The sequence below is a fragment of the Arachis hypogaea genome, chromosome 5 (assembly GCF_003086295.3).
Source record: "Arachis hypogaea cultivar Tifrunner chromosome 5, arahy.Tifrunner.gnm2.J5K5, whole genome shotgun sequence".
In the NCBI taxonomy this organism is placed as follows: domain Eukaryota; kingdom Viridiplantae; phylum Streptophyta; class Magnoliopsida; order Fabales; family Fabaceae; genus Arachis; species Arachis hypogaea.
The window spans coordinates 105,846,008-105,871,968 of record NC_092040.1 but is presented as its reverse complement, the minus strand read 5'-3'; the positions used below and the strand labels follow the sequence as shown (position 1 = coordinate 105,871,968).

At 32.5% G+C, this 25,961-nt stretch overlaps 3 protein-coding genes across 4 annotated transcripts; all 3 read right to left on the bottom strand.

Moving 5' to 3' along the window:
• Window positions 1-6,268: 6,268 nt before the first annotated feature.
• Window positions 6,269-15,307, bottom strand: LOC140173269 (uncharacterized). The gene is made up of 10 exons (XM_072196094.1): window positions 15,100-15,307; window positions 14,935-15,015; window positions 14,484-14,669; window positions 14,317-14,397; window positions 14,048-14,155; window positions 11,259-11,318; window positions 10,714-11,152; window positions 9,673-10,595; window positions 8,474-9,553; window positions 6,269-7,944 (listed from the first exon to the last, which is right to left on the bottom strand). Exons 1-10 carry the CDS (start codon window positions 15,305-15,307, stop codon window positions 6,269-6,271), a joined length of 4,842 nt encoding a protein of 1,613 aa, XP_072052195.1.
• A 1,780-nt stretch (window positions 15,308-17,087) lies between these two features.
• Window positions 17,088-18,230, bottom strand: LOC140173268 (uncharacterized). The gene has a single exon (XM_072196093.1). It carries the CDS (start codon window positions 18,228-18,230, stop codon window positions 17,088-17,090), a length of 1,143 nt encoding a protein of 380 aa, XP_072052194.1.
• Window positions 18,231-23,142: 4,912 nt separating this feature from the next.
• LOC112802478 (replication protein A 70 kDa DNA-binding subunit C-like) lies at window positions 23,143-25,562 on the bottom strand. Of its 2 annotated transcripts, none has more exons than XM_025845715.3 (10): window positions 25,317-25,562; window positions 25,146-25,245; window positions 24,930-25,054; window positions 24,748-24,832; window positions 24,518-24,653; window positions 24,284-24,447; window positions 24,091-24,205; window positions 23,810-23,995; window positions 23,629-23,709; window positions 23,143-23,544 (listed from the first exon to the last, which is right to left on the bottom strand). In XM_025845715.3, the coding sequence occupies exons 1-10, from the start codon at window positions 25,537-25,539 to the stop codon at window positions 23,359-23,361; spliced, it is 1,401 nt and encodes a 466-aa protein (XP_025701500.2). In that variant the 5' UTR covers window positions 25,540-25,562; the 3' UTR covers window positions 23,143-23,358. The 2 variants fall into 2 exon arrangements, with proteins under 2 accessions (XP_025701500.2, XP_025701501.1); XM_025845716.3 differs by having other exon boundaries at window positions 23,629-23,732; window positions 25,317-25,483.
• Between the last annotated feature and the right edge of the window lie 399 nt (window positions 25,563-25,961).

Genomic DNA, 25,961 nt, shown 5'->3' with positions numbered 1-25,961 from the left:
ATTTTGAAGCTAATTGAGCCTAATGCTTTGTATTAATTTCCTACACCATTAAGCAAATTAATCACACATACAATTTAGTTTTTAATCCATTAATAATATTTAATCATTATCAATTAATCTTTTATTAGTTCTTTAAATTCAACAATAGTAATTAGAGTTTTACTTTAGACTATTTGATTGTATTTTATTAATTTGACTTTTTATTCTGTACGTACACTTGATATTTAATAAAATCATTATTTTGTTTCTATTATTTAGAATTTAATTACTAATTATGTAAAAAATTAAAAAAATAAATTGAATTTGACTACTAATTGTGTTAATTTTTTTAAAAAATTGAATTTATCGCCGAATTTATCAAGAAAAATCTGACAGTAAGTAGACGCAAAACTGGCAAAAATTTTTCGTCAATAACCAAATAATTTTTGAAGCAAAGAATAAACTGCAGAATCCACTGATAATTACCGTCGGATTTACGAAAATTATACTAATAAAAATTTGATGTAAAATCCGACAGTAATATATTTATCGGTAGATTATTTTCGTTATTTCTCCAATAAATCTAATAGTATTCACTATTTTCTTGTAGTATTTCTTTTCCTAATTGACTGTAGTTAATTACACCTTTAGTTAATTACTTAGCAGAGTTATAATAAAAAATATTAAATCCCTAATATTTTGGTCGAGTTCTTGTTGTCCAGTCCTCCGGACACTCCAATTAATACGGGGATGCGCATTTGGATAAGGTCCTGTAATACACTCCAATTACATTACACGTGTACTAAACAAGCATAACACATGGGATGGAGTCCGGAATGCATGCATGCATGCATAGCCATATTGAAACTTTAAACCTTTCCTCCCCAAACCACAACTTTATTTTTCTTCATTGTTGGGAAAGAGAATTATTGCGTAGCATAGGGTTAATCATAGATCGTCAAAGTACGAAACCTCACTATAAAGTGTACATGATTTAGTGTCGGTTTTTTAGGGATTTAGTGGCGGTTTAACTATCTACAAGAGCAAAGTGTTAAATAATGAACGGATTGAAATAACGACATATGTCTCGTTAAGTCGTTATAACAACTAACAAGAGCATCAAAAAAGAAATTTCTATATATCAAGTGACACTACGCATCACAAAATTAGAGAAAGTGATGGATAATATTTTAGAGGATACTATATGCCACGTGAAGTATTCTTTATTGTACTAGTCTTTTTCTAATTTCTAGTACTATGCGTATAAACTACGTACGAAGCATCAATGGGGTTGAAAATAGTATAGTTTGAATTTGAAAATGTTAAAGTGTATAGATGGAAACATATTATTTATTCGTAGCTTGTGCATTACGGTGCTTGAGACTTTGTGAGAGGGACGTCACACTGCATGCACGCGTAATTCCCACATTATTCTATATACATATTGTTATTATCAATACTAGTGGAATACCCGGGCTACGCCCGGACTAAATATTAATCTATTACAAAAATTTAGTTTTACTTATATGTTGATACTAAGAATTATACTTTCGTAAGATTTAAAGTTTTTAATATAATAATTATTTGTACAATTTATAAGACTGTTTTATTATCGCTTATATAGACTATAATAAATAGCTTTATAGGTATTTATCTAAAGTTTATGTAAAAACTGAAATTAAAAGGTATTTATTTATAGTATATCAGAATTATTTATACAATATATAAGATTGTTTTATTTTTGTTTGTACAGAGTAAATAATTAAAAACTGAATTTTTTTTTTACATTTTAGTCAAACAGACAAAATTAATGTAGTGAAACTTTTTTTTATATTAATAGATCCTATTGTATAGTCTAAATTACTCGCGGTTGGTGTGTTTAATACTTTTAATGGTATTTATCTAAAGTTTATCTAAAAAAGAGATTCATATATTTTAATGGAAACAAATTGCACGATCATAATATCAAAAAAAAATTAAGTGATTAAACTTTTTTGATATATTGATATATAATTCGGTTAATAAAAATATTTAAAAGGTAACCTTTAAAACAATTTTTATTAGCATTCTTTAATACGACGTTAGAATCACTTTTACGATTCGTGCCTTGTTTAAAAAAAAATATATACATAAAAGGCATTTTATTAAAAATTGCTTAGATTAAAAAACCATTCACAATAATATGTTCCTGCTGTCTAATGTTTTCATTAACGTTTTTTTAATTTTTGAAGAGAATTAGACACCATAATAATTTTAATGAGATATATATAAAAGAATAAAGGTTATCATGTCTAGTTAAATATGTAAAATAAATAAAGTATAATCGTACATGAGTAAAATATATTCCCAAAATTATATATATTTTTTATGTTAAATTAAATTGTGAGACAGATTTTTATGAAACGTAGTTATCTAAATACTTATCAAATATTTAGCAATATTCAATTAAAAAATTGTAATTATAACGTGAAATAATTATTTATAATTCTCTATGTCGCATCTCATTTATAGAATATAAATTTATGTTTTATAAATAAAATTATTGTTAGATATATAGGGTTTTTTCATTGTGTAAACATGAATATGTTATATTAATCTTAAAAAATATATTAGGTTCAATTACAAATAGTTATGGATAAATAAACAATAGAAAAAATAAAAAATGCAACTTATATGTTTGAATGATAAATTTTCTTAAATGGTAATTTTTAGAGTATACTTTAACAAATTAAATTAATAATTAACTAAACGCGTATACGAATAATGTTTTATAATTTTTAAGTATAATTTGAATAACAGATGTTATCATTTTGAGTCATAAATAAATATTTTTAAGCATATATTTATTTTTCAAAAAATTGATACTATCATGTACTTTAACAGATTGTGTTTTATTTTAAAACAGGTTAAATTTGTACTATTTAATAAGCGCATTAGAAATACTTTTACAATTTGTACCTTGTTAAAACAAATGTCTACATAAAAAAGTATATATACAATAGTGTCTATTTATATAAAAAAGTTCCACTACATTAATTTTGATCTGTATGACTAAAATGTAAAATTTTTTTAAACTTGATTATGCTCGGTGGATTTATATAATATAAGTATTATATATTACATTACCATTTAGAAAGAAATGGAAAGGCGTTAAAGATGATTTATATTAAAAATAATATACCCGTTATCTATCCTATAATTATAATTATGTGATCTCATTAAATAGTTGCCCACTTCACATAGAGTGAGACATTTGAATTCTTATCTATTCATTAAATTTGAATTTATTGCAACCCGCCCGCCCCCACCAACTACAACAGTCTTCTTCTCCAAATATTTCACAAAACATATCAATCTAATAATCTTAAAAAAAAAAAAACCATGGGCATCAGAAAACCAAAAGCAAGGGAAAAAGGGTACTGGCACCACTTGCTTCTGGTTGCCAGGTTCAATTTGTCTGGTGTTGTAGCTTAACTCACTGTTGCTTCACACAGTTAATATTGGGGGCACAAATTTTTTAGGATCTAGTTAATCTATAGATGACGATTTCTATGGCTGTTGGAATATGATTGAATCCTTCCGTCGAATCCATTACTGCTCCAGTCTTCGTGAAACGTCTAGATCGGGATCAGGTACTATGTCTTCAAGTATAAACATATTAAATATTAGAAATATAATTTTCGATTGTTTAACTGCTGATTTTAAATCTACTACAACTGAATACATTTAAATAATTTCTTATATGAAATACATAATGGGATTGTATTTGGCGTTGATAGCTGACATTTCTTGGTGCGGTGACAGTGTTTAAGAAAATCAGAAGCTTTGTTACTTTTTTATGCATCAAGAATTGTAATCTCCTGCGTTAGCGTTTCCATGTGGGATGACCGCGCTTTGAGAAGGTTGGTGGAAGGTAGCCGAATGGGTAGGGACTTTAATTTCCAAGAGAAGCTCGCTCCATCCGCTCTTTGGGGCAAAGGTCGCCGAAATGGGTAGAATCCGATTCAAAAAGATTTGGTTCGAGATGTATGTAAGTATACCACGGCCATCTGATACATATAGTACATGTAATTTTGCTAGTAGTTAAATCATATATTTCTAGCTGGAAACTTCATGGTAGTTTGCTATTAGATATAATTCCTAATTAATGAATAAGACCATTTAAGCATACAGACACATCGAAAGTAACTATGTCTGTGTTAAGGATTACATTTTTTTCTTATCTAGTCTTCTTTGATATTAGCTAGTATGATAACTATAACTTCGAATACAATCTCCCAACCATGATGGCATTTGAATTGGTTGTTTCTGCGGGTTCCATAAGAATATATATACTTGAATTCAAGCTTAATTGGTTTATAACTTTAACTTAGTTCATCATTTGTCTGTTATTATTCATATATTGACATGTATTTAGGTGCTCCTTGATTATCATGTTTTTATCCAATTGGGTATACTCAATCAAATCTTGTAATAAACTACAACTGCTAACTATGGAACAGTGGATCAAGCTGAATGTAAAAATTGCTAACTATGGCTGTGGTAGGTTTCTGAAAGCAAAGGACTTTGACATTGAGAAGACTATTCAAATGTGGGAAGACATGTTAAGGTGGAGAAAAGAATATGGAACTGATACCATCCTTCAGGTTAATGCTATGACTTTATGAATCTAAAAAACTTAGTAAAAGTTTCAACTTTCAATGGATGCTTCAAAGTGTTGGAGATTAATTACTTCAGTCCTGCCAATTTTTTTTTCTCTTTTTTGAAGGTGTCGGTTAAATATTCCCGGGTTTCTGTTAAGGGAGGATAGAATTAATTTATATAAGGGAAGAGTAAAAACACTTAAAAAAATAACTTATTTGCTACACTGTTATATTTAAAATATTTCTTACAATTATCTAATCTTGGGTTGTTGTGAACCTTAGTATAAATGTTTGACTTATATATATCATCTTAGTATAAATGTTTGACTTCAATAAATATCATCTTTATAGTTGGTACAAAATGAATACAGGATAACACTCACTGAATCTGTGAATCTGAATCATATATTGATTCATGAATTGAAGGGATTGACCTCTCTAGAGTAGATGATAGACGGATTCTTAAATGAGTACATAAAAGTGGGTACTAATTTTATTCAAGATACTCACCCATTCACAGATCCCACCTACTTTTATGACAGAAAACTTGTGCTATAGAACAATTTTTTCGGTTGATGAAGTAAAATAGGTTACTGTAAGTTTTTACTGTTATACAGATTCATATACTCTTTGTATGATTTGTATATTTTAGCATTAGCATGGATTCTGTGCTTGGTTGGAAGCTATTTCCTAATTGTTCATGAATTTTCACAGTATGTGCAGCTTATCTATTATGGAATTCCTTTGCATTTAGTAGTGTTGCAACCCATGGCTGCTGATTAATGTAGTAGAATAATATTTTGCTCTTATCTAGTCTTATTTGATATTATCTAGTATGAAAACTATCACTTTGAACAAAATCTTTCAACTATGTTGGCATTTGAATTGAATGTTTGTGTGGGTTCCATAAGTTTTTTTTTTTTAAATTTAAGCACGACTGATTTATAACTTTAGCTTAGTATTTGTTGAATAATCATGTCTTCTATTTTACTGAATATAACATGTATTTTGGGTGCTCCCTAATTATGATATTTTGATCCAATTGGGTACACTGCCACAAATCTTATAATACACTACAAATGATAACTATGGGAAGGTGGATCAAGCTATTTAATTGGAAGCTATTTCCTAAATATTCAAGGATTTCCGTGGTATGTATTTGGACATCAAGTCTAATTATTTTCCTAATCAAAGGGATGGTACAATGAAATTAAATTTGTTCTATAGAGGTATATAAATTAGATTGCACAGATCCAACTGTCATTAGTTTGTTATACTGAAATTGTGTCGGTAGCTAACTGAGAGTTATACAGGGTCTCGATGGGCATTATTTGTAACACTACTCATTTGTTTGACTTTAGGGTGGGGCTATAATGAGGACATCAGATTGCATATCACCCCAATAAACCTTCTAGCTGGACAATAAAGGTAATATAGTTCCTATAATGCAAAACATATTTTTCAGAATAGTTTTACTTTGGTTAAATCCTGCCAAAGGCACTGATTGTATACTGGTTTAGTTCTCTACACCTAAAATGGCTTTTTAAGAAAATTGTAACATGAAACAACAACTTAGTTGGTAGGAGCAAGTACCTCGTTTGTGTAACCAATGACTGCTGGATCTTTTCCTGGAATACTTGTAATGTTCAACATATGTTTCTGAATACTTCTTTGAAAACGACATTCTCTGTTTCTTTCTTTTGATCATCATCATGACACAACAAAATCTTGAGTCCTTCCTTATTTGTCACCCTGGAGATAGCAACATAGAGCTGGCCATGTGTGAATACGGGTTTCTTCAATATTAACCCAACCTTTGATAATGACTGACCTTGGCTCTTGTTTATAGTCATCGCGTATGAAACCATAATAGGAAATTGTCTCCGTTGGAATTTGAATGGTATTCGATGGTCAGAAGGACTTAGTGTCATCCTTGGTATAAACACTTTCTGCCCCTTATTCTTGCCCGCACACGTTCGTGCTTCAATTATGTGTTTTCCAAGTTTAGTAACAACCAATCGTGTTCCATTGCACAATCCTGCGGAGTGGTCAATGTTTCTTAACAGCATAATTGGTGTTCCAACTTTTAGTGTTAACTCATGGTTAGGGACACCTGAGCACTTGATTGTGTTTAGGAGTTCAGGAGTGTGTATTGAAGCCAATAAATCGTTATTAGGCTCTGTGGGACATGCCTTATCAGAGCTCAAATATGTTTGCGCTTCAGCCGGATTTAAACTCATCATGTAGTTGTTGATCTCATCAACTAACTGTAGTGTTGGTGCAAGGATAGCTCGATCTTCAATCTGTTGGTCAATATTTCTTCCTGAAAAGCTTTCAGGATAAGTTACTCTACATATTGCTTCAATTGGGTCTACCCAATCGGAAACCAATATGTCATCGGGAATGACAACCTTTTCACCTGTATTCGATCGTGACCCTTGGCTGCCATCACCAATACTGAGTATCCAATCAGCAAATTCTTTCAACTCAGATGACCTTGAATTTAAATCACTTGATTTTAAGCGCATGTTCTTTGAAAGTGTCAAAAGCTTGCAGTCATCCCACAAGTATGATGAGTTGATAGTGGCATTGACTATTTCTTGCCTAGACCCTTTCGGGATGACTGGAAGTATTTGGCGAAAATCTCCCCCAAAAACAATTGTCTTGCCTCCAAATGGCTGCTCCAAGCTATCTTTGTTATTGAACCTTAATATGTCACGCATGGTCCTATCAAGAGCTTCAATACAGAATCTATTTACCATAGGTGCCTCATCCCAAATTATCAACTTTGTCTTAATCAAAAGCTCAGCTAGTGCACTCCCTTGCTTAATATTGCATGTTGAGAATTCATCTATGTTAAGCGGTATTGCGAAACGTGAGTGAGCTGTCCTGCCTCCAGGCAACAAAAGTGATGCTATCCCGCTAGATGCAACTGTTAGAACAATATGTGATCTAGACCTCAATGCAGAAGCTAGTGTCTTCCAAACAAATGTTTTTCCTGTCCCACCGTACCCATAAAGGAAAAATACTCCACCTTTGCCGGTTTGAACTGCAGTGATGACTTTGTTATATACTTCTTTTTGTTCATCAGTTAATAGTCCTAAGTAGGTTACATGCTCTGCAGCTAGTTTTTGCCGATCATATCTGAGTTCATCGCAAATTAACCTATTCATGCCATTGGGATACAATAAATTGTTACATTGGTTTGTATCTGGCATTGGCATTGGTGGAAAATCTTTCAGACTTTTGTTGTATTTGTTAAGTATATTCTCAATCTCCATTAGGGTCAAATCTTTGATCTCGGCCTCTGTGAGGATTAACTCTGTGTACATAATAGCAACATATATGTCAAATCATGTATATGATTAAGAAAAAATTGTTAACTCAAATCGTAAACACTTGCAAAACCTTGCTTCATACAATTGGTCAAATTTTTTGAAATTTTATTTTCTTTAATAAAGTGAATCTAATAAAATGAGTCCAAATCACTAATAAATCTAATACCATGTCTATTAAATCTTATTTTCATATCCTCTTTATTCATACTATTTATTATTAATTATGAAGTTATATGTTTAAGCAAGCCATAGCTAGTTGTACATAAATTGATATACACTTGTATTTTAAAATTTCTACCAATAAATATGTAGCTGTTAATTCTTATGTCATAATTAATCACACTATTCTTATAATGCCACAAAGTTTATATATACCTTGATTATCGAGTAGTCTCCTCTGTCTATGAAGTATGTCATCACATAATAAAGTCCATGTTTCTTCCCATACATGTTCGGGTCTGTCCATTGAATTGGAAAATAACAATGTAGCAAAAAGATTCCTCAAGTATGTACCTGAGCCCCAATAACTTGCTTCCACTATTGCTTCAACATATTCCTTATCATCATCTAAAAGACCACGTGCATAACATGCATCTTTGAATGATGAGTATACAACACCGTCTATAGTTCGAATGTCTTCATAGCAAGTTGGTCCCCTAACGCAATTGAGTAGTAGCCTTAGGTAATATCTCTCACCAGATCCAGGAGGCACAAAGAAGATTCTTCCAATTACAGCATGGCTCTTCCGAGGCAACCACACCCTTTCCTTTGCCTTCCACACAAAATGTGTAGGAAATTCTGCAAAAGTGAGCGACCTTGCTTCTGAGTAGATCTTGTTGGCTTGAAACCAACCGAGAAACATAGACTCCTTAACAGATGCTTCTCGGATCACATCATCGAGCTTTTCATTATCTTTAAAGATCAAGTTTTGTTCATCGGGTAAGTGAAATCCTAGACGAACAACCGAGGGATCCCTGTAGTGTATGTTGTAACCAAAGATCCTCCAAGCAGCTTCACACGGAGAAATATACCTGCAATCATAGTACATACTGACTTCATCATAGTCATCCATGTTCTCTTTGTCTGCAGCACTTTTATAAAATGAAGCCGTTACACGGTCATGACCTTTGTTCACATATTTGAACAAATACTTAATAGATCTTGACTGGTTACACCACTCAACATTAATATGGGCACCATATCTCATGAGTAGAAACCTATTGTGTGGTACAACATAACGATTGTCAAGATCGACTCCTGATTTGTTGATAGTCTTTCCATCTTCTCTTCGTCGGTATACCGGGTACCCATCATCGTCGATAGTAGTATTCTCAACAAACTTCTTAGGGAAGTGTCGAATGCATTTAGAATTTTCCATACATGGTGAATCTTTCCTTGCCACTCCACATGGACCGTGCATCATGTGCTTTTCGACTGCATCAAAGTATTCCGGGTCTATCTTTTTATCGGGTATCTCAGCTGATATAATCTTATCAATATCTTCGGCAGTGGGAAATTTGTCATCCTTGTGTAAGAATAGTAGAATGTGTGCATGTGGTAACCCACGTTTCTGGAATTCGATTGTGTATACCACTGCAAGATTCATAATGAAAAATTCAAATCCATGACAAATAGACTATCATACATAAAACATTACAGCTATTGCTATTGGAAACTTGAACCATGACATAATTGGTTTTGATTGGACATACCTGCAGCAACTCTACCAAAAACTTTGTTTGCTCGTACATCTTTAATTAGTGTATCTAATTTTGCCTTGAAAACCCTACAAATAATGTCGGGTCGATCTTGTGGATTCAGCTCTCTATTGTTCAAAAAGTCTTCAACCTCAGGCCACTTCGGATTGCACGTGAAGGTTATGAAGAGGTCTGGATAACCAACAACCTTACATATTGCCATTGCATCCTGATAGTTTTGTATCATGTATCTTGGTCCACCTGTGAATGACGAAGGCAATATTATACGCTTGCCACATGATGACGGCGTTGTTTCTCCATTCAGTACTGCTTCCTTTACTCCCTTGTACATCTCACACCTTAATTTCTCTTGGTCACTGCGTATGTAGTTTAGCCTTGATGACTCAATCATGGAGTACCCATCAACCAAAAACTGTTGAAAGAGTCTTCTTGAGTATAACAGTGGAGATCCGTCGGCTAGTCTTTCTTGTATACGAAAAGCAAAAAATTCTCTCATCGACACCTCCTGTCGTCCTTTACCACGGTTATGGTGTCTTTTGTTTAGCGGTATATCTTCCTTGTATCCATCCTCGCCATAAGGAAATAGCAGGGGATATTGTAATCCCAGATATGCTGGATTGAGTTGATTAATCCTTTGTAATCTTCCGCTCTGTGTCTCCACAACAATGTCTCTGTCTGTCTTGTCAATGTCAAAATCACCGACAATCAATGCAGCAACCTCATCTGTTGATGGTAAGTTATATCTTCTACCATCCTTTCCCCTTTTTCCCAATAGTCTAAGTTTAATTGTTGAATTTGATTCTTTGCCCATTGAATCCCTAACCATGCGGAATGCCTTCACCAACACATTCTTTTCATCCAGCATCTTCTTAAGATCTCTTACAATGTCTTCATCTATGTTTTTGTTATCTTCACCCCTGCATGTTTTAAATAATGTCAAGTTTTTTAAACAACGCTCAATTATATAAGGTTAATTAGTTTGATCTAAACCCTTGAAAATATTTTAAGTAAAATAAAAAGGTTATAGATACTTGCCTGATAGCTGACATCCGGTTGTGCACCTCATTTTGTGAATCAACTATGTATAATTGGGCAAATTTCGCATTATTCCCTTCTGGTGGAATTAGGCTACCTATTAGATGGTAGTTTTCGCCACAAAGAATGAATGTAGGTGGACCTCTAGAAGTATTTATACCGCGGTCTATTTTGGCACCCATTGAAGTGAATTGAAACATGCTATTATATGACCTGATGTTATCACGAAAATGCTTGCTCTTGGGGTTATTATTGAACAACAACTCATACAAAACTTTTGGTGCTTCTGGTAGGTGTGGCAGTTGGACTTGACCTCCTTTACAACACATCGTAAATTTTGGTTGGTCTGTGTTATAACTTTTGTTTATCCTTTCATCGTACCAAAAAAGGGCAAAGCAGTGTTCGCATATATACATTGCATCTCCCATGTGCAAATACTCTAAAATTTCAATATTAACATGAACGGAAAAATCCATTAATTACATGCATAAATATAATTTGCAGTTTTAATAATAAATTGATCCTTTGAATATCTCTCAACATACCCTTGCTTGCCTGCTCCTTACAACTGGCAACTCTAGCATCCCTTGTTGAAGCCCTTCCACCTATGTCATGCATTGGAAGATCATTTCATTATTAGAACGGCTTTGACAAAATTTAATATATATTATTAAATATCTTTCCCTAATTCTGATGTATATTGCTAAGAATGGCTTAAATTTTGTAGTTAAGTGAACTTGTAAACTATTCAGTTTTTGGATAGTGAAATTCATAGCCATTTAATATCGTACCTTTGTTATTTTCTTGTCGATGTATGACAGTGATTCCTATTTTGCGAGTCCTTGACTGCTCTGCATCCATTTTACAATGGGGCAAAAAGCGGTTCTTCATTATTTATAAACGGATATGACAAAAATATCTAACACATATAATAAACTAATCTTGGTTGATATTGAGTTTAGGACCATACATCAATGCTTAAGTGTCATATATTCTATATCTATTTAGTATTTAGGGGGTTTAAATTCTCTGGTTGTAACTTTTAAACCTCATATATGAATTTAGTAGTTTTCATGATTTTGAAGTTTTATTCCACAAACAAAGATTAAGGCGTAGGCCTTATAGTTTCGCATATTAATGTAGGCAAATGCAGATCGGACATATTGAGCGGAGTCGTTGAAGCTGGCAACTTGGGTAGAGTTAAAGGGCACAGAGTTAATATCTCCAAGGGCTTCGAGATTTACATATAGACATATGCTAATGCGGTAAGATTGACCATTTAAGCATATATTTCTAGCTGGAAACTTCATGGTAGTTTGCTATTAGATATAATTCCTAATTAATGAATAAGACCATTTAAGCATACAAACACATCGACAGTAACTATGTCTGTGTTAAGGATTACATTTTTTTCTTATCTAGTCTTCTTTGATATTAGCTAGTATGATAACTATAACTTCGAATACAATCTCCCAACCATGATGGCATTTGAATTGGTTGTTTCTGCGGGTTCCATAAGAATATATATACTTGAATTTAAGCTTAATTGGTTTATAACTTTAACTTAGTTCATCATTTATTTATTATTATACATATATTCACATGTATTTAGGTGCTCCTTGATTATCATGTTTTGATCCAATTGGGTATACTCAATCAAATCTTGTAATAAACTACAACTGCTAACTATGGAACAGTGGATCAAGCTGAATGTAAAAATTGCTAACTATGGCTGTGGTAGGTTTCTGAAAGCAAAGGACTTTGACATTGAGAAGACTATTCAAATGTGGGAAGACATGTTAAGGTGGAGAAAAGAATATGGAACTGATACCATCCTTCAGGTTAATGCTATGACTTTATGAATCTAGAAAACTTAGTAAAAGTTTCAACTTTCAATGGATGCTTCAAAGTGTTGGAGATTAATTACTTCAGTCCTGCCAATTTTTTTTCTCTTTTTCGAAGGTGTCGGTTAAATATTCCCGGGTTTCTGTTAAGGGAGGATAGAATTAATTTATATAAGGGAGGAGTAAAAACACTTAAAAAAATAACTTATTTGCTACACTGTTATATTTAAAATATTTCTTACAATTATCTAATCTTGGGTTGTTGTGAACCTTAGTATAAATGTTTGACTTATATATATCATCTTAGTATAAATGTTTGACTTCAATAAATATCATCTTTAAAGTTGGTACAAAATGAATACAGGATAACACTCACTGACTCTGTGAATCTGAATCATATATTGATTCATGAATTGAAGGGATTGACCTCTCTAGAGTAGATGATAGACGGATTCTTAAATGAGTACATAAAAGTGGGTACTAATTTTATTCAAGATACTCACCCATTCACAGATCCCACCTACTTTTATGACAGAAAACTTGTGCTATAGAACAATTTTTTCGGTTGATGAAGTAAAATAGGTTACTGTAAGTTTTTACTGTTATACAGATTCATATACTCTTTGTATGATTTGTATATTTTAGCATTAGCATGGATTCTGTGCTTGGTTGGAAGCTATTTCCTAATTGTTCATGAATTTTCACAGTATGTGCAGCTTATCTATTGTGGAATTTCTTTGCGTTTAGTAGTGTTGCAACCCATGGCTGCTGATTAATGTAGTAGAATAATATTTTGATCTTATCTAGTCTTATTTGATATTATCTAGTATGAAAACTATCACTTTGAACAAAATCTTTCAACTATGTTGGCATTTGAATTGAATGTTTGTGTGGGTTCCATAAGTTTTTTTTTTTTAATTTAAGCACGACTGATTTATAACTTTAGCTTAGTATTTGTTGAATAATCATGTCTTCTATTTTACTGAATATAACATGTATTTTGGGTGCTCCCTAATTATGATATTTTGATCCAGTTGGGTACACTGCCACAAATCTTATAATACACTACAAATGATAACTATGGGAAGGTGGATCAAGCTATTTAATTGGAAGCTATTTCCTAAATATTCAAGGATTTCCGTGGTATGTATTTGGACATCAAGTCTAATTATTTTCTAACATATAGACATATGCTAATGCGGTAAGATTGAGCAGAGTGGTAAAAAATGGCAAATTGGGAAGAGTTGGAAGGCACAAAGTCAGTGTCTCTGTGGGAGGCATAGGTGAAAGGGGAAATTGAGAGAAAGAATGATCGGCCAAGGATGGAGACCAAGGTTAGTACCTTCGTTTACATACAAATTTGATAAGTTATATAACTTTGATTTGCATTTATCTTACAGTACTTGTTAGTTGGTATGATTCATTAGCTAATTCGATTACCATTTGTGTATCAAGCCTATATATATAGACCATAATTAAATAAAACTGACCTTTAAATGGGCCATTTCTGGGAGCACAATTCACTTGATTTTCATTTGAACATATGTTGTTTTCCTTATTCACAATCAACCTTTGCTTCTGAATGTTAACCAACTCAACTACAAATTTTATCATGTTAGAAAACATATAAATTAATACAAAAAAGATAACTCAGACTAAGTTGCGACACAGATTCATATATAGTAACTCTGAACTGTACCTATTATAACTCAAGTGGAATAAGCAAGTTATTCTACAACATACTTTCTATAATTCCTACCTTGTGGGGAAGACGTTCCCATATATTGTCTTTTCTTTGCTAGCTTGTTCGCTCGTTCCATCCTAGCATGCCTAGCATTGTCTGTCAATGAAAGATGTTTGCTAAATTACTATATTTAGAATGCATAAATTAGTCGGATGTGTAGTTTGTTACTATTAGTCCATTACCTATACTTCTTAAATTGTCTTGTGTTGTTAGATTTGATGGCAACAATATCCATTTTTGGTTGTTTTGTAAGTTACTGTATTCATCCCTCTTCATGGTTTGCATAACAATACTTGGATAGAGTGTGCAATCTGCTAGAGTAGCTGTTACATTCCCTGTGATGACACAATCTATAGCTGAATTTGCCGCTAAGCAATAGTAAAATACACTTGGCATAAGTGAACAATAATTACCTTATAGTGATTTAAGAACAAATTAAATTAATTATTATTGCACTTTGTATATAGTTATGTAACTCAAGTTGGGTCTATACATATAATTTTTTCAGAAACTGTTTTCAGTTAGATCCCTTCCCACACCATTCACACAGATTTACAATTAGATCACAATTTGCACATTAATAATTGGATAGCAGCAAGAGCTGAAATAAAGCATTATTTATTCAGGCTTTACCTTGAGGTATATGTTCTATTGCACGTTGTTTTTTCTTGGCTAGCTTGTTAGCTCGTTCCATCCTAGCATGTCTTGCAGTATCTGTCATATAAAGATCTTTTCTAGTTTACCTATCCATAATCTAAGTAAGATTTTGATTTCTATTTTGCTAAAATATAAGATTACCTGTGTTAGTTATATCTGCTAGAACATATGGTTTTGTTGCCAAGCTTTCCCGGATCTCATCGTTTTGTAGATTGTTATTCTCGGTGAAATACCTAAAGTTGCCAATGGTACTGCTAGAGCTAATCTGAACCCCTTTGTTGCATTGCATATCATCAACTGGCTGACTCCAGTCAACCGATAATAATGTTGATGACAAAGTCCCTGCCATGATACCTTTGTTACCTTTCTCACTTATAACACCATTTTATACAACTATTTAGAGATATTCAAGGTACTCTTGTAGTGGTATACACACTATAACTGAAATTTACCTTATTGTGGATAAGCTATTTTCCAACTGTGATGAAAATAAGTTCGTTTATATTATGTTAAATGAAAGCATGTTATCCATATTTCGTACCTTGAATTTCACTGTTGCTTGACCATTCATTCATACAAAATTGATCAACCTTTCTCTTATTTTTAAGCGTGTTTCTTTCCTCCATCTCTGCACATTTCAGATTAAACAGGATTGTTAATATTCCAAACATAGAGAATATAAGCAAAAGAAACATGTATGCTAGAAACCATGTCTTATTTATGTTAGAAATCATTATACTTCGATCTGTATACACTAAACTTTGTTCCATTCGTACTAACCTAAATGGAACCAAGATATTTTGACTTTCTATTCTAAAACTCATTATGAAAAATAAATCTACATTTACTTATACCTTTTGACCTTGAGTTCAGTGGGATATCTTTTAGTAGCCTTCCGCTCATAACTATATCTGCATTTAGTCCTTGTGATGATTGTATTGCGTTAGGTTTTCTTCCCCAGCTTTAACTGTTGAGGACTTTTGCCGTGGAAGGCTCCACTTGTGTCTAGTTTTTTTTTTATCTCTCTTTCTCTTCACATGCTATGCTTTGGTATCTGTAACAATTAACTGGTAATAATGGTTGTGTGGGTGTGCCAGGTAATTTTAATACGGTTAAGTTGGTCTTACAAACCTATGTGAAAATTTAAAATACTATATTGTTCATTGATTGGCCTCATTGTTACTACTTTATTCCACATCTATCATGATATTAAACCTTTATTGATATAAACCGGTTAAATACCATGCTGTAAGACTAAATTCATATGATATATAATTATAAATCATTTTTTTACTACCCTAGTAATAGCTATCATTGGTATATATTATGAATTATGTAGTATCTTTTTTATAGTCATTAAGTCAGACTAATTTTAGCAACCTATTACTAAACACACCTCCACAAGGCATCCTAACTTTCTTTTTAAAGATGATCCATAATATATTATCTGTTTTTCAAATCATCCACAGCCAATGATTTCTTTCTATAAAACCCAAGTATCGTACTTATAAGGCCTAGTTATTGTACATGTCTACAAACCGTAGTTTAAAGTCGTTCTTAGCCTTGGGTGTGAATATGTCATATACAAAATTTATAAAGTCCAGTATATGATAACTTGTTTATGAGCCGAATATACTTTTTATGTTAAAATGATATTAGTGTAATCAATCAATTCTGTTTAGTTAGATCTAGGTAATGTATTTATTATTGATAATAGATAACCATTATCAACTTAGTATTAGGGATATTAAATTAAGGTGGCATGTCTTAATAAATTTACAGATAAATATGTAAAAATTAAGTATATACAAATGGGTATATATAGGAAGTTAACCATATATATTACCTGCTACAACTAATACTACTACTTTAATATCAAAAATAAAATGATAAAGAAACCTGTAAACCCTAAACCTTTAAGTTGTTACAAAATTTAGAAGAGTGCATAACATTGATTAACAAACTAACATTGATAACTCTTTCAAAATCAAAACGAACCCAATAGATGGTTATATTGAAACACAAGGGATCTAACTACATATATTCTACCCTATTGTCTAAATAAGCAAACTAAACAAAATAAATTGCATTTAAAACTCAGGAAGATCATCTAAATTGATCATAGAACTCTAAACCATGTATAGCCCATCTGAATGCATTGTAATTGTCTTCACGTTAACATGTTCCTGCCATGTGCGTTGAACCAAATGCTCCCTTCTTGATTCCATATATTTTAGCCTCGAAATCAGGAAGTCTGTTCGCACGGCATCATTTGCACTTCCTGACCCGTCTCTGCACTCCATGACTGTTATTATGTCATTGCCTAAGAACAATGAAGGAGTGTATGGGATTCCAAGACCAGAAACTCTAATCATCCTCTCCCAATGGATGCTGTGATCACCATTTCTTTTCATTTGCCAGACCAGGACTTGCCTGCTGAATGCAAGATTACGGTATGAAATATACCCGACACCATCGTTGAAGTAAGTTAGTGAGTTGTAATCAGATGGCACGTCTGGGGGGATCTTTGCCTCATGGAACATCTGGATGCGGAGGTTGAACGTGACTATGGATGCTGGCTCAAAGAAATTAGCTCCCTGCCACCCAATCCAATAGACTATCCCATTGTGCACTATATATTTGGGCCCAAGTTTCTGGACATCACTCTTAAACATACCGGAATGAGTCCATTCTCGTTCAAATGAAGTGTAAAGAGACCATGACATATTTCTTTGTCTAAATGCACGCTTGTAGACATGCACAATACGGTACTCGATTTCGTCCTCCAAAAAACCAAACGCATATAGAGAAACGGCATGAGCGGAATGCTTGCTTGCTTCATCGGTTACGTACCGCCTCTTATCCGATACTGGATTCCATACAAGAAGCCGAGAATTAAGGCCACCCAATGAGATCTTTATGCATATGATTCCGTTCTCAGACCCAATGACTGAATATAAGCCATATTGGTTAGCATCCATTGGGACATTGAACTGAACCTGGCGACCCGAATGAAGATACGCTCGAACGAACCAAATCGAGTTGTAATCACCTGGGGGATAGCCAATGCCTACGATCACACTCTTGCTTCGATCTTTGTTTTCCTTATAGTTTGCCTTCACGAACAAATTAGTACACAGCCTGAAATTCCAACCCTTGCTTAGCGTTCTGCACTGTCCAACTGTCTTAGGATCTGCCTTCACCATGATCTTCCAGATAAGATCCTCACTAAGGTGTGGAAGTTTTTTCATATTGGGTGGAGTGTCACTCATTCTAGATATACAGTTTATTACGGAGCCGCTAATGGCTCTTAGTGTTTTTGAGTAGAAATTATGGTTCTTGTAACCTTTCTCACAACTCATGACATATATATGTTTTGAATGAGAATATCAATAGCTTATATTGACATCTAGAAGGTGTCATGCAATGGGTAAGACAACAAACTGCAAAATAAGATATTTATATTAAATATTTAAATAAGATTATATTGACTCTATGCATGAATAGACATTGCTTTGTGATTACCTTAATAAACACAGGCCAATTGCTTTATCATCCATGCAAATCTAATGACCATTGGATATTAGTAACATTAATGGGTAAAAGTATTTATCTACACTTTTTGTCATTTGTGCACTATTTGGGGCACCTCATATACTTCTTTTAGAAACTGCTAAGGATGTATTGGAAGCAACAGAGTAGTACCTAATTTTGTGTATGACTTGTGCCATGAGTCTTGCATTTAATTAATCCATCAAGAAAACTTTAAAAAAGTTCTTTATATTGATGAGATTTTTATCATTCTCTATATGTGTCGTTACCCTATGCATGTGTGATAATCATTTTGCATTACATGTTACTGCATCATAATTTAATGACCATTGGATATTAGGGACATTAGCTAATTAAAGTATTTAACTATAAGTCTTCTCTCTTGGGCACTCTTTCGGCACCTAAACTCCTTCTATTAGAAACTGCTAAGAGTGTATTGGAAGCAGCACCTTAGAACCTATGATTGTGAATAAGTTCTCCAATGAGTCTTATATTTGGTTAATCAATCACGAAATCTTTAATCAAGTTCTTTCAATAGATTGGTGACCTGTTTTTCATTCTATGTGTCATTAGCCTATGTATGTGTCATACCCATTGTGTATTATATGTTATTGCATCATAATTGAATGACCATTGGATATTATTGGCATTTGCTAGATAAGGTTCACCATTACTGGTTTTATAACTTGGTATGAGAAATAATTTTTTAGTGGAATATGTTTTATAATGTTAAGTCTTCTCATGTAACTGAAAGCCCGACTGTATTGTATGCCTTGTTAATCATGATCCACAATTTATATTTATCTCTTAAAAGTATCTAAATACAAAAATAGAGATCACACACCTCTTTATTCTTTTACAGTTGCACAAATAGAAATGATAACTTATTTGACTACATACCTCAACAGGTATGATTCATAAGGTGCTACATTATCTTATGTTGCAATGTCCTACTTTATGTTGAGTTTTTTTTATATTTATTTAAATATTGCCTGCTGCTATATTCCCGATAAAATGCATTTTTGCCTTCTCCTTGTTAGTGAATTAATGCAAATCCTGGGAACATATCACATTGCATTTTTTCGATGGTCCTTATGGTTTTACTGGGTCAATGCACTAATTGTGTTTCACATCATTAGTTTGCATAATTTTGGCTTGGACAAAGTCTCTTTTCAAAAAAAGGTAATAGCAGTCTTGTTTGAACAGAACCCCATGTAAACAAAGATGGGGATAAATATACAGATAATTGCTTAAATTTGACAGATTTACGATGAAGTATTCATCTTTATTTATCATGTTATATTATAAGAATGTGTGCCATTTTGTCCAATTCAGACTATGCCAACTCACTGCATTCAACTCGTTTATTTAATTGAAATCTTTCAGAAAAAAAATGCTTCATTTCAATCCTACTTCACCATTTTGAGCTTTAGTCACTTTGAAATATCTTATGATGTGTCAAGTTGATACCTCAGATTTAAGTGCAGCGTATCTGATCAGCGTTGATTTAAAATGGTGAGGCTCTTGATGTGTGTCAAAATGAGCCACCCTATCTACTATTACCTTAACCATCATTTAAACTCTCAGGATAGTCCAGGCTTTCTTTAATCGTTTCCCAAAGAAACCGACTTTGAACAAAGTCCTGCATTTCACTAAAACATTAAGGCAGCTTTAATCACGTCCTTTGATAGTTGTAGACGGGTGACATTTTTATCATTGTATGCATATTTTCTCCTATATGTGTGATAGAGATTTTGCTTTACCTGCTACCACATATAAATCTAATTGAATCCAACTGTTGTCCACTTTCGAATTTACAGATAAGTGGTCTAAATCGGTTAACCATTCATGGTATTATCACTTTTTTTAAGAAACAACCTTTACTTGGGATACAATTTAAAGATATATTAAAATTAATTATGCATCTATGTGAATTTTTGTGGGATCAAGTGCCCATACTATCATTCTTAAAAAATGTTAGACAGTAAATGTGTGCATATATATACCCCATAAAAAAATTAGATTTGACCCCAAGTTAAAATAATGAAACGATTTAATTAACTCATGTGTGAAAGAAAATTATAAAATTTAGTATCACCAAATAACAAAATTTTAGATATATATATATATATATAATATATATATATATATATATATATATATATATATATATATATAGATAAATAAATAAGTTCTGCCAAAAATTATATATATTAGGATACCATTCAGTTAGAAAATTTTTTCGGTTTAAGATTATATTGGTGATTATTTTTTCTACTAAACTATAATATTAACTTGTAAAAAAAAAAAACTCTTTGGGCTCATAATATATAACGTTTTTAATTTAGTTAACACTCTTTAAAAATACAAAGAATTGTGTATTTCTATCCATGTACATATGTATCTGTTTAACTAACAAATTTGATAGTGGTTGTTGCCAGTAACAATGTTATTAAATATCAAGCTTATTTTTTTATTTAAATAGTTGAATAATGATTAGATAGACTATAAAATATATAATACCTTATGAAGGGGTTGATGGTCTTATTTTAAATAATTACATTGCAGTTTTCATCATATAAAATTCATAAAAAGCGTATAAATAGTAAATACCATTCGGAAGACTCGTCTAAAAATTTTCTCGTTAAAAGTTAACATATTGGTGGTCTTGATTAATATTATATTTATTATTATTATTAAATGTTGACAAAAATATACTCAAATTATACTATTAATAAAAATGCGTTCAAATAATTTAAAAACACAATAACAATACCCAACAGTAAATGTATATTTTAAAAAAATACTTGGAGATTGAATTTGATATAATTTTTTTAAGCGTAATTATAAAAAAAGATATTATTATACATAAAAATTGGTGTTTTTCGTTGAGTATATATTTTTTTGTAATTTTTTGGTAACAACTAATAATTTTTAATAAATACATAAATTATATAATTTAGAAAGAAATTATCAAATCTTAAGAATACTAATATCTCATTTTTTTAATTATGCTGGTGAAAATCTACATCAAAAATTCAATCTCAAGACATATTTTTGAAAATATATATTTACTGTTGGTATTGTTTTTGTATTTTTAAAATTAAAAAGACATTTTTGTCCATAATAAAATTTGGGTACAATTTTTTTCAACCTTTGAAGAATTTGATAGCGTTTTTGCTGGTTAACCCTAAATCTAAAATTTTTCGCTTTTCCAAAATATGTAGAACAAAGGTTGCACATTGTAACCCTAATGAAGTCCCTTTACAGTTGCACATCGTAATACACATCGTATTTCACACCATGTTATGTTTTTCTTTGATCAAATTGTACATCGTGTTTCACACTATGACTTTGCATGAATTTGGGCTTACATTATCCCCTTCCTCAAGAAAGACAATAAAGGTTTACTTGTTTTAATTTTATGGTGTGGATAAAGATTTTGTTTCTTCCTTCACTATGAATAAACTTCACCGAATAGTTCACATATTTTTCATCGTTTCCAAAATAAAGTCACATTTAAAAACCTCTTGGAAACTTGTGCCACACAACTCAATGTAGATATGTTAAAGATCTTGTGATGCAATTTATCTGCTTTATATAGTTCTGATAAGGTTTTAACAGCTTGGTATAGAACACTTTTTATGGAAAAAGTTTCTTTTTTATCCATCTCATCAATTATAATTTCTCCACTCCCTATGTAAGTTGACCTTTCCACATAATTTAATATAGTTAGATGTGTAAATGACGTATATGACACATTTTTCCTTTGGTCTTGTGGGCATTAGTAGTCTGAACCTAGAACTGGCACTACATTAAGGATCGAGATTGTTTGTAAACTAGCTAAAATTTAGCACTACATTGTTTAAATCCAGCATACTGCTGATTTGCATTCATGTGAATATAAAAATGTCTCGCGTCTATTGATTACATACTTCATAACATGGACTAATTCTTTTTGTCATATATTTTCACTAATGACATCAATCATAAGATATTAAAATGATAAGTTGATTCTCAAATTCTCACCCTTGCATAAAAGTGTCACACTCTCTTATAAGTATACACTTATAAAAAATGCAACAGTGTTTGTAATGCCACTTTATTAGTTACATATATCATGGTTATATTTTACAAAATTTGCAAGATAGGCTAATGCTAAATTGATTAGTTTAGCACTAATACCTCTGCATATATGTACACACTCTCTTATAATTAGATACCTATCAAATTCTCCCTAATTCTTTGCTTAATGGTTTTTTGGCAACTACAAAACTATGATCACATCAATTATGTGTAATGTTTAATACTCATATGTGGATAGTTATTGTTATCTAGCTTGTTGGTTTGTCAAATTTAGAATGATTGGCATTGACTATTAATGAAACTTGTTTGATAATGTACTTAAAGAGGTTTATGATTCAATTAAAACTTTAGCTTTAATCAAGTATTGACCCTTTCCCTATGGAAAATAGTGTCTGATTCTAGCATGACTTAGCGATAGCCATTGCTATTGTATAAAGTATCCATTATTATTCATATAATAAGACTTTTTTTTTCTATTACTTAGCTAGTCATTTTATTATGTAACTTAACACAAAACAAATATATGAAATCACTATTACAGCCACGTGAAGAAAAATCCAGTGCCTGAGTTGTCATTCAATACTATTAAAACATATAGAATCCATCTTAATCAATATCTCTATTGTTAAGACTCTAAATCCTCATTACTAATTTTAGTTACATATAAATAACCCTAATAAGAACATTATCAAAACATGAAGACAATAATAGCTAAGCAAAAAACAGTTTATAGATATCTCTGAAATAAGTATTTCATAAAGCTCATTCATTGCTATCATGAAGTTGCATCTTCTGTCTTTTTCCACGATTGCGGGTAAGTTTGTTGGTTGAAAACCCCAGTTCTTCTTCATTCTCAATGTTGATGGGAATTTGTTGCTTTAAAACCATGGTAGCTGTTTTGGCTGGAGTTTTGCACTTGAGGCTTGTAACACTATCCTCCACAACATCCTGTCCCATGAAAAAAAACTGTCAATTTCCTGCAGATTTAACACAAAATAACCAGTTCTATAAAGTATATAGCACAAGAGTTACCACAGAATATTGAGAATCACTAAGATTGTTGATATCAACCATAGCTGCTGACAAATCCACCGAGTTACTGCACCCGGTATCCTACAACCATATTGGAGATATTCCTACTTAGATATTATAGCCAAATAAACTGCTCAAAGTCTCAATATAATCAAGGAACCTACAAACTTTTAGCACATACAGTTACAGTGGAGAACGTTTTATTTGGGAGATGCATTTCAAAAATTGTATCATCCTCGCAGACCTTCATCACTGTATACACCTGGTCATAGAGCTTGATGTTGGAGGATTTGACATTCACCTTAAAAAGAAGTTTTCTTTCTAACAGGCTCTCAAGAGCTGCAGGGTATCCTTCAGCATAAAGTTCCTGAAATTAAATCACAAAAGTCTAAAGTTATAGTTTATTTCATTGACATTTATATAAAGTACATGACATAATACTTGTTATAATTTACTATGAACCTCCTCATCCTTGATCTGTTCTGCTTGTCTACCACATAGTTGAACCGTTTCTCGATCCCATAGAAGCAGTGTTATGCTACCAGTGCCATCATAGGCCATCACCTCAACCTTAAACCTATTATATAAATTGCACAACTTAGTAAATTGCAATAACATAGTCCATCCAAAACATATTGTAAATCTGAACACAAACCTTAACGATGCACTTCCGTGAGTGTGGCCACACTTTCCACACTCGTATCTATTTCCAATTGGTGTTTCAACCTTCTTCGGACACTTTCTACATGATTTGTAAAACCAATCATCCTTGCCAGAATTGATTGCCACAATTGTTCCAGCAATCCACAAAGGGCCTTCCTGCAAATACATGAGGGTTTATGTAAATGCCATATCATGTAACGTGGATTTAAATAGGTGATGGTATGACCTGTGTTGAGTTTAGTGCTTCCTCTATTGTGTTCACCGTCACATCACCCCGCTTAAGTTCATCTGCCCCAGAATGTGAGTTGTTTGTGTTGACTTGACTAATTCTGACCAAATTTGAGGGTATAGCGGCAAGCCTCCTACGCGGTACAACGAAAGTATTTTTTTAATGCTTGGCTACATCTGACCGTTAAAAAAAATTTGAATCTATAGAAATTGAAATGTGGATCAAACCTGTCACGAAAGTCGCGAACCTCCTCGAGATCGGGATTGATGCGTAGCTTAGAAATGTCGAAATGACTCTGTACTGAGGTTTTCTCTGTTTATTTATAAAGCTGATAGTGAGAAAACTTCTGACATCACTTAATGTGTACATTGTATTTATATAGTATAGGATAAAGGGTTTAGATTCATACCATTCCATCTACTCGGTCGGAAGAACTGCAAGACCACTATCAATGGTTCAACTCTTCCATCATCTAGGTATGGTAGTATTTGATCAACCATGTCCCCAAACAACACACACCCAATACGATAATTACTGCAAATCAGTGTGATTAAACAGGTTTAACCCTTATTATCATTATAACACAACCTATATTATGTCACTATAATTCACGAACACAACTTACTCAAGATCTTCAACCAAAATAGCTAGACGCTTCGTTTCCTTCCCTTTGCTTGTGATGAGTTCCTTTGGATCTTCCTTTCCAACCACTTCACCCATAATATCTGCGATTTCCATCTTATTGTTAGGTAGTTATGAGTTATACACTAAGGAAGTGTAAATGTATTCGCCTCACCTATTAATTGAGAGTCATTGATCCTGTCAGCATTCAACAACTCTGAAATTTGCGTTAATCGAAACGCTTGAAGTGGGAAAGTTGGATTCTCCACCAAGAGCACCACAGTTCGGTGAGAGAAATTTAAGGTCCACCGATTCATAGATGTCTTGGTTTTTCTCTCTTGTCTCAACAACAATGAAATTTGACATTTTATACATCTTGAACTCATCAATGTTATCATTCCATCTACGTACCAACGCCTTAGGGACCGAAGCTTGGATCCCCCTCCCTGTAAGATAGTAAATACAGCTCAGTTTGGAATGCATGTGTAAGATATAGTAAATACAGCTCAGTTTGGAATGCATGTGTGAATGTATAAGATCATGTAGTTTATATTCAATTAATATTACTTGCCTGACTATCTTGAAGAACCATTTCAATACTATTGATCTCCTTAGGATTGTACCGGCAAGGAGCTTTCCATAAACGAACAACATGGACCAAAAAGTTCCATGCAAGCTTTTTCGGACTGACATCCATCAACAAATCAAACGATTCAGCCATGGTTAGCTTGATAAAGGAGAAACACTACAATCAGCTAGCCTTTGACACTTTTTCAAACTGGAAGAAGTGATGTGTAGAAAGATAGAGGTATGAACATTA